Here is a 10,454-nt window from a genome sequence, read left to right on the forward strand (position 1 = left end):
AGCCTCGCCCGCCGTGACCAATAACTCCTGCAATCGCTCGTCTTCGCATTTTTGTGGTCTACCAGAGCGCTCACTGTCTTTCATATTGAAATCACCATTTTTAAATTGTCGAAACCATGTCTCACATGTTCTAATCGATGGAGCGTGTTCACCATATGTTTCTACCAGCAAACGATGACTTTCAACAGCCTTTTTCTTTTGATTAAATAAGAAAAGCAATGCGTGCCGCAAATGTTCTTTTTCAGGCACAAAACTCGACATGATCACTGAACGATAAAACAAAGACGCTAGTTTTTGGCGGACTCAACTTGTGTGTGTTTGTAGTTTTAAATGTCAGACGAACAAAATGACGTATGTGTCAAATTAATACGCTGCGTACTTTTCGCTGGCGCCATCTCTTAGTTAAACCGGAAAAAACTTATGCATATACCTGGTACATATAAGGAGAGATTCGTTGAAATAATTCAATGTCAGGTCTGTATATAATGAACCAATTGTCATAATATTTTGAGTAAAATTTTGGTGCTTGTTTAATCTCTTGTTTATGTAAAATAAATTCCAAATGTAATCTAATGATGTGATCATAAAATGGACACAATATATCATCGGCCGTACTTATCGACCGATTTATAATACTTGATTTTTTCACCAAAGATAGAATTACTCGTATTACGCAGTTGGATCAATTTTTTTGTAATTAAAAGAATATCTGTATCATACATACAGCTAAGTTTCAGTTTCTTTAATCTTTTATTGTTAACACAAATTTTTTAGTTCAAATTCTTAAAAAGTTTACATAACTTTGAAACTTAGCCGCTTTTTATCAGATTTTTTTCAGTGTATGATTTATAGGCACATCAATAATCTAACATTTTAATCAATAACTTGCATATCAGTAATATTTCTGAACATGTAGAACGATATTTCCTAACTTTGAAGGATGAAGCTTTTTTTCTTTTTAACTGTCATGATATTTGCTAATGAAACGTATATAAGATAAATACGGATTAAACAATATCATTGTTGTAATTGAATTTTTCGTTGCTTGGAGGCGAAATGAAATCTCAGTTATAGGAACAGAAATATTAATGTAGAAAATTTTTGCTCAGTCAATTGCTTAGCCAATCTCTGTTTCAACCGAGTTTTAATATAGCTGAACATTTAGACGAATGTTCTCAGAATGGAAATATCATTTTTTATTACTGAATTTTCATTTTTGTCGCCGAGTTTTCATCTAATCCCTATTCAGTTGCAATAACCGAGATTTTTTCCATGCATTGCACTCATTGCATCCTGCTTACACTGGGTATTTAGAGACTAATTCCTTCCAGCAAAGACCTGGTTTGTGTCGTCCTCGTTGTCGCTAAAAGCGCGGGCATCAAGACACGGGCGTAACAGTACACACTCTTGACGCAGCAAGTGAATGAGGGAGTAGTGGATGCGCTTCCTCTCCGTCGTCACGTGAGGCGGCATCGTCACCACCAGGTCCTGCCTGTGGACTTTACCTGGTTTGCAAATTTTGTGCAACGCTAAGGTCGGCGTTACTTTGAGAACTCATAACTCAGAAAATTTTCATCGAAAAGAGACTTGTAACCAGTAATTAGTTTGGTTCTCTGTTGTCATCGCGGCATCTTCGCGGCTTTCTCTGGTGTCATCTGGCGTCAAACAGCATTAACCGTTTTGACAGTAACAGAAATATTATTTTCTTGCCATAGAATTTTATTCTGGTTCTTATATTTAGCACTTATATTTAGTTACAACAACTCAGATTTTGTTCCATATCATTAGTAATTAGCTAAATAGCGAGTATGTAACGCGCGCCCATGTAAAATAAACACAAAAAGAATTTTTGGAAACATGTAATTATAAACTCCCACACCCTTATGATAACATTTGTATATTTGATATATCGAAAAGTACTAATACAAATAATTAAACAGCATTCTTTGGAAACTTATGATTATGATTATATAAATTAACTACACCGATATCCTTATATTTGACCGACAATTGCCGTAGCCGAAACTGAAACCAAAATTTCGGTCCGACACTTACATGTAAATCAGTATGCCGTTTTGCCGCTGCAGGGGTGCACATGAAAGAGTACGTACGATCGAGACGAGTTGCGCGGTGCGTTCTTATTCTCTTACGCGTGCCCCAGCAGTAACTCGGCATACTGCTCTGCATATAAGTGAGACACCATCACACCTCGTATATAGTACTTGGCCAAAAAGTTTCAGACACTCTGTATAGATAATACGAAAGATGTTTATATAAATTGACAAAGTGATGTAATTCTAAGATTGACTCACAAGCCAGAGGTCTAGAGTGTGAGTCCATCAGTGCTTACGCGCAGTAGCATGTGCCAATGTTCGTGCCATAAGTGGCAAGCGCGCACAACTGCGTCAGAAAGAACTCACTTCTCAGTTAAAAATATATTATTCAATTTAAAAAGTCAGTCATTTTATGTTTTCGTTGTCAAGAAATATAAATTTGATGTCAAAATTAAATAATTCTCAGTCCCTAATGCACTGGTTTCTGTTTAGGACTTTAATTTAGTTCGTTTTATCAGATTACTGTCTTCTACATTGATTTTGGAACTGAGGTTAGGCTTTCATAATATTTTTTGTTAAGTTAACTGAAATTTTAATAAAAATTTTCGAAAATCATAAGCACAGTTTACCTTCGTATCTTTTGAAATTGGAGCCAAGTGCAAATCGATCTTCCGAACATAGAAAAGAAATTGAAATCGTTTCGTGCGAGAATAGGTGAGATCGGGATCATTATTAGTGCTGTTGGATCGAAATATTATTGTATTGACCAGAAAGCAACTTCAATTATTCGAACAAAACGACTATGGATAAGAACGTAAAGGCGCATATACATGCGCATATGGCGGTTAAATGTTAATCTTTTCGTGACGGCAAAGTTGGTCATTGCTTACTCGGGTGGATAGATTTTCTTTAGTGGTACGTTGGAATAAATTTTAACACCGATTCCAGTGATAACCTGTTTAAAGACCTCTTCGAGAGCCGGTTTAATTTCATTGAAGATCATTTTGGAGTTTTCGTTTAATAATCTGTTCATCTCTTCACCTGCAATCAATGAAGTGAAGAAACAATTAATAGATAAATAGTACGGAGCAGATATAAACATAAAATTGTCCCACTTTAATAATCCATTTCTAAATAAATTAATTAAGGCTAACAAAATTTATAGTGTTGAACTACGAATTTTATAACTAGAAACTTGCCACGTTCTTCGAACAGACGTTTCAACATTGAAATTATGACGTACGAAAGATGTATACGATTGAAAATCGTGTTATATATAATATTGGCAATAAAAATGTTACTTATGTTAATAAGGATTATTACACAAGCCTCCGTACATTGATATGAATTTGAATTACACAGACCGATATAATATCTTTAATAATATCTACACGGCCAGCAAAATATATCATATAAATATAATTTTATATTTTACGTCTCTATTTTTGACTAATAATTGATATCATTGCCGTTTCTTTGAATAATATACAATAGTGCGCACAAATATGTCAACATGATGCGAGAAATTAAGAAATTCTAATAGCTTTCCTATTGTGTTACTAGAGATATTACGCTTATTATGCCGGTCGGTGTATACACTGCGTCATATACTTGTAATTTCAAAACGGTCTGAACACATTTTTTCTGTAGCTAGATACAAAGTTAATGGTCTAATAGAAAAACTTATTTTTCTTTAATTCTCAGAATTGAAATTCTTTCATTGGACATTTAGCTGTGTTCGAAAAAAAAGGTTAAAACTCTATTGAAACCAAGTGTACACTTTCTACCATTATCACGAAAAGAAAAATTTATTTGTACAACTTTCAATCTTCACACATGTACATAAGGGCTAAAACCGAACAAATAACTTTAGTTATTGTTTAGTTGGCCAGACATATATTACGCTCGATGATCACAAATAATACAGATCGTTTTTTAACGAAAGTACCTAAACTGTAATCCTTGCCGAAGAGATTTTCGAAATATCCTTTCAGATCGTTGATGTCATTGATGTGAAAAATAAATTTCTTGATCTTGAGATAAGTTTCTCCATCTCTTTCATACTTGTCGTACTCTACATCGAATGTAACTGTCATGTTATCTGAAAAATAATACAGTGCGATCGATGGCTGTCGACATTGCATTGAATGTTTATCGCTAGATATGTGAAGAATAAAGCAATCGCGCAATGTTTTGATTTATGAAAATACATATAAAGTATGTTATGGTAATTACAATACGTTGCTCTGCATTTGCCTTTTCCTTGAATTGGCAACAGTAAAATTCTGCCATTCATTTCGTAGTCACTAGTTACGTTCAATTGAGGAAAAACAGCCACGATATTGATCGCGAATGTATTTACGTCAAAACTATGGAAAAAAAATATCAATTACGGTTACATATATACACACGTCATATACATGAAGAGATCCACCGAAATAACTCGAATAGAGTCGGAGAAATTCAATTTTAGGCTTGTATATAACTAATCAACTGATCTAATTTTTTCAGTGAAATTTTTTGTTTTTTTTAATCTCTTGTTCATGTAGAATAAGTTCAAAATGAAGCGATCATAAAGTTCAACACATGATCGGCCGCATTTATCGTCAGATTTACTGGATTTTGCAACATAGGTTGAATTATTTATATTATGCAATTTGATCCATTTTTTTGGTAATTGAAAGAATATTTATATCATATATATAGTTACGTTTTAGTTTCTTTACTATTGATATAAATTTTGTAGTTCAAATCTCTAAATCAGATCGTTGATTTGATTCGATTTTTAAACATTTTCTACAACAAACTTTACCAGTTTCTATGACAAACCCATCAGAGTTATATAACTTTAAATTTATTTACCAGATTTTTTCAACGTATGATCTACAGAAGTATATCAACATACATATAGACACATATGCACGCACATAAAACAATATGACATTGTTACGTCCTGGGAACCTCGGAAACAACGAATCCTTCTTTTATGATTAGAAAACAGATTTGAGCAGCGCTCAAAATTGTAAAAAGGATTTGTAAAAAGGATAAGATTATACACCGCCAAATACGTCATGTGATTTTCAACGCGTCTATCATCATTTCGCCTTCACACGTGATCGGCCGGTTTCAGGCCCTTCGGATTAGGATCTTGGGATCGTTTATGACATCCTGATAATGTTAGGAGTTTTCTAGGTATACATTTCCCAACCTTCCATATCAGTTTTCCACGAAAACTGCTTTTATTGGCGATCAAAATCTGGCACTTCCCAAAATTTTCCCTATAAAAACCATACTCTCTGGCCACTCCAAGTCAGTGTCAGTCAGTCAGTGTCAGTCAGTCAGTGTTAGTCAAACAGCGTCATTCAGTCAGTCAGTAGCAGTCAGTCAGTTAGTCAGTCAATCACTTCTTCTTCTGCTACTGAATCACGCGCTGGGAAGTCGGGATCTCTTAAGTGAAATATTTCTCTTGGTATTCCGGGATCCCATAAGTCTGGTACATCACGATCAACGAACCCATGTTCTACGTACTATTCATCACAGTTGATTCACCTAAATCGTAAGCCTCTATTTCATATTTAAACATGACTTTTAATCATTTCAATCCGATCTCCAATCCCACTTCACTCCTCAAAACACACACATACATTGCATAATTATTATCTTCCTTGTATTATATAATAATGTTTTTCTCACCATACCGATACGTTAAACATTCTTGTTAAGTTAAATTCTATTGTATTATATTAAGTTACACGGATTACTCTTTTACTTAATCTTACTTTAATCTTCATCTTGTACTTGCATTATTCCAATAATGCTGATTTATAAAAGTTTGTTTAATATTAACCCACATATTTCATTGTTTAACTTTAGCTAACTTTTAGCTAAAGCTTTAGCTAACTTTAGCTAACTTTTCCAACTTTTGAATATTATATCTTTTACGATGACTTTTCTCATCAATTTACCATTATTATTAATCCATGTGAGAACAAAATTATGTTATTGGTATAATTAATAAACTGTTTTATTCAAAATGCCATAAATTTAACCAAGTTGTTAAAATTATTTATTCATTTCCTTTCAATTATTTAAATCTGAATTCCCCTTTCAACACTTTCATAGGGTCCTATCCCATATAAAGAGATCAAGTTCTTTGACCTAAATAAAGGACCACCTAACATAGGTTTTGCGGTCGGAGTAAATGAACCTCTCCGGACCTTGACCTGATCTGCAGACCTACAAGTACGTTTATGTCTCGCGAGTGATCCAGTAAGCCATGATTGTTGCGTACATCCTCTTCCAGGACGTAACAACATTTTATCTATATATTATATACCATGTTGATTGATAAGTATTTAGAATGAAAATGAAACAAACATTTTGTTAACAAAACTCAATTTTGTTCCTCAACATAATCTCCTTTTAGTTCAATACACCGAGTCCAATGAGTTTCTAGCTTTTTTAAGCCTTCCAAATAATGTTTCTAAACCGCCAAAATATGCGTCTGTTTCCCATTCAATTTCTTCATTTAAATCAAATCTCTTTCCTTGAAGCCATCTTTTGAGATTTGGAAACAAGTAGAAGTCACACGGGGTCAGATTTGGAGAATACGGTGGATGTGGGAACAATTTATATTTCCAATTTGTTCAATTTTGCCATTGCTTTCACCGATCTATGAGCTGGTGCATTGTCTTGATGAAAGAGAATTTTTTCTTCGCTAAATGAAGCCGTTTTTTCTTGATTTCAACATTCACTCGGTCCAATCATGAGGCACGATATTCTCCTGTGATTGTTCGTTCTTTTTCAAGATAATCAATGAGGATTATTCTGTGTGCATCACAACATAGAGTGGCTACAACCTTTCCAGCCGACTGTTGCGTCTTTGATCGCTTCGGAGCACTTCCTCTCTTTGGAACCCATTGTGCAAACTGTTGTTTCGATTCAGGTATACAATAGTGGATCTATGTGTCATCAACGGTTATGTATCGACGCAAAAATTACTTTTATTTGTTCCTAATTGTTGCCTAAACACGTCCAAACAATGCTGAGAAGTGCGAACTCGTTCATGTTTTTGATCGATTGTTAGTAATCGCAGCACCCATCTTGCAGTTAGTTTTCTCATACCTAACGAATAAATGTTCGTGTAGGATATTGAACACACATTCAGATGAGATGCCTACTGGTAGTTCACGCAATTCCACTTTGGGGTCATCCTACACGATATCATAGATTTTTTCACTCATTTCTGGTGTAGTCACCTCATTAGAACGACCACTGCATCGTGCATCCGATATGCTAGTACGACCACGTTTAAACTCAACAATCCAATTATATATGGTTGCATTCGACGGAGCAGACTCCGTCAAAGATTTTTGGAAGTCCTCAATCATTTCTTACGGTTGCAAGCCTTTCAAATAGAAATACGTATATAATCATGGTATGAATTTCACTTTTTGTTCCATTTTTACAAAATATCAGAGGTTAAGTGTTTTCGATGGCTGTCACAAATATATTATATTGATACAAATATATTGATTGTTATAGCTGTCTGCAACTGTGAAGTGAGAGGTTTGAAGGTTGAACATTACTGGAAATTCACGGCGCATTGGAGGTGGCAACGCCACTAAAGTGTCATTTTAAAGACTTACCAATCAACTTGATATAATGGCTTGAGTATTAAGGTTATAATATTTTCTTGAACGTGAACGTGAAGTTTGACGGTACGGGAAAGGCGAGTGAGGATTACGTACCTCTTTATGAAGACTTGCATATTTTTCGTCATTCCATAAATCTTCATATTCCGATATTCTTGTGTTACCGATACCGGACCGGAACTATTAATACGCATGTAATCGATTGCCAGCGGATCGATAGGTAAAATTTTCAATGCACTGTCACCTAGATGTAATCAGAAGCAGGATGCCATCAATTGTTTGCAACTGGAAATCTTGTGATAGCGTTAGAAAAAAAAATTACATTTCTCGGAATAATTTGAGATTAATTATTTTAAAAAGACACATAACACCCCATTTCTATTCGCTGTTTCCAATACTCTCTTACTACTATTATTATTATTACTCTTACCGATTCCCTCTTCCATTTTTTTCCTATTTTATGAGGGATGATTTATATAAAAAATGCCAGACTTAATTATTTCCAAAATTCATAAACATATAAAAACAGTTTATAATAGAACAGTAACATTATAGTTTCTTTTACATAATCTGATTTCTCACTTTCTTCTTTTTCTTTTCTCCCTTCTTCCTGCTCCTCTACCTTCTCTTCTCTCTCTCTCTCTCTCTCTCTCTCTTACTTCTTACTCTTAAAATGTCGATATAAGATTCTCAAAATGAATACTATCTGAACAATTTTATATTTTGTTCCGGTACTTTTACAGTGTAAAATATCTCTCTCTCTCTCTCTCTCTTACTTCTTACTCTTAAAATGTCGATGTAAGATTCTCAAAATGAATACTATCTGAACAATTTTATATTTTGTTCTGGTACTTTTACAGTGTAAAATATCTCAAAATATTATAAATATCTAGTTAAATAATATAAGACCGAAATATCTCATGAAGTATTTATTTCAATAATATGGTGTGAATATTTTCCTACATTGAATAATGAAAGAAATCAATTGATTATACCAATTTTTACTTACAATTTAGTATTAGAGCATCAGTAAAATAAAATGTAATCGGTTTATTTTCTTTTCTTACATCAATCTATTCCTCTCACCAAATCTCTTTTCATTCGCAATATCTTACCGCGTGATAGAAAGTAACATAAATGTACTTGCCGTTAGCTAAAACATTCAATGCTATTTTAAAAGCCTCGGAGATACATTTTTCGATATCCGGATCCGATAGCTTACAAACTTTGAAGCCATTGGCTGCAAATAGGAGAATGACATATTTTATATAATTTGTTAGATAATTCATAATGCATGGTTTCGATGCGTTAATATGTTGAAATATAAACTAAAATAGGGGAAATGGATTTTTTTATATCTGCTCGAATGCACTTTTAGGGAATAAAACATTATATTGAAAAAAATCGATTTTTTTTCTTTTATAAAAAGCATGAAAGATGGAATTATGTTTTCAATAAAAATCGAATGTTTTGAAGAGTATTTTACAAAGAGGTTTCCAGATTTGTCAAAAATGTTAAAATTCTTAACATTTCCTCACTCATTCCTTTCATAAACTATATAACTTTATTCTATCAAATAAAAGAACATTTTATGTCGAAACTAATTATATATTATATTCAGTCTCTATTGTAAGAGGATTTATTAAAGGTTGAGAGTTGGTACGGAAGTAACTGCCTTCAGTTAAATATTAAAAATTGCTTGTCATTAACTGCTTTAAAATATTCTATTTAACGTGCAATGTCATAGCTATCTGCAACTGTGTAATGAGAGGTTAGAAGGTTGGCAATACTGGAAATTTACGGCGCATTGAAGGTGGCAACACCACTAATATGTCATTATAAAAACTTATCAATTACCCTAGTATAACAAAATCAACAATAATACTGTAATACTAATTATTTTATGTACAATAATATATAAATGCTTCTTAAATTTTTCGTTATTTAGGAATATATGTACACTTTTGGCAAGTAAAAAAGTAATACTTTATGTATGTAAGATATGCAAAATGAACGTGTAGTGTGACGTACGAACGGCAAGATAGAGTTATAAAAAATATATTGATAGTGCCTTAAGAATTATGCATTTCATTACGGCCGACAAGATGTTTTTCCTGTTATCTGCGACCTGTCTACGGTATCATGTATTAAGTCGTTATATAACAAAAGCAAACTCATGCAGCTGTTCATTTTTTTCAAAGTTCAATCTCACGGTAAGAAATAGTACAATATTAAAAATACATATTCTAATTACATCTTCAGATATTCCAATATATTCCATAATTTCCATTCCAATAGCGATGCAAAATACTTTTCATTCTATGTGTCGAAAAGATATTTTCGCGATTACTCACGTAAATTTTCTGCCGTGATTGCAACAATCATGGACAAGATGATAACTGTCGTCTTCATTATCGCTGAATCTTTTCTTTCACGTTGATACGTTGATTCGTTGATAAGATTGAAAGTCAAACAATTTTCGTGGATGACAACTGTCTGTAAACGTTGAAAGAGAACTGTTAGTGATGATGTTCAAGCAATCTATTTAAAGCTTGTACATCCTTCTCTGCAATTATCCTTGTGTGGCGACGTTAGAAACAAAAAACGTGTCACGTGTCCGGTTCAGTATCGCTTGACCGTTCTTCGCTACTGTTCTAGTATCCTTTTTGCCCCGCTAAGCGGCAAGAGGAGGTGCGGTCGCGAAACTCCGTGTTCGCGATCTCGCCGGTGGTCCCGGGATCGCTCG

General features: G+C 33.7%; 1 protein-coding gene across 1 annotated transcript; it reads right to left on the reverse strand.

Annotated features, from left to right (window-relative positions):
* Positions 1-1,843: 1,843 nt before the first annotated feature.
* LOC106748821 (protein takeout-like) lies at positions 1,844-10,251 on the reverse strand. Its single transcript, XM_014627700.1, has 6 exons — positions 10,063-10,251; positions 8,856-8,948; positions 7,805-7,952; positions 4,290-4,423; positions 4,003-4,155; positions 1,844-3,095 (listed from the first exon to the last, which is right to left on the reverse strand). The coding sequence occupies exons 1-6, from the start codon at positions 10,118-10,120 to the stop codon at positions 2,941-2,943; spliced, it is 741 nt and encodes a 246-aa protein (XP_014483186.1). The 5' UTR covers positions 10,121-10,251; the 3' UTR covers positions 1,844-2,940.
* Between the last annotated feature and the right edge of the window lie 203 nt (positions 10,252-10,454).

This window comes from Dinoponera quadriceps, unplaced genomic scaffold (genome assembly GCF_001313825.1).
Source record: "Dinoponera quadriceps isolate SergipeBrazil2010 unplaced genomic scaffold, ASM131382v1 scaffold3207, whole genome shotgun sequence".
Classification (NCBI taxonomy): Eukaryota; Metazoa; Arthropoda; class Insecta; order Hymenoptera; family Formicidae; genus Dinoponera; species Dinoponera quadriceps.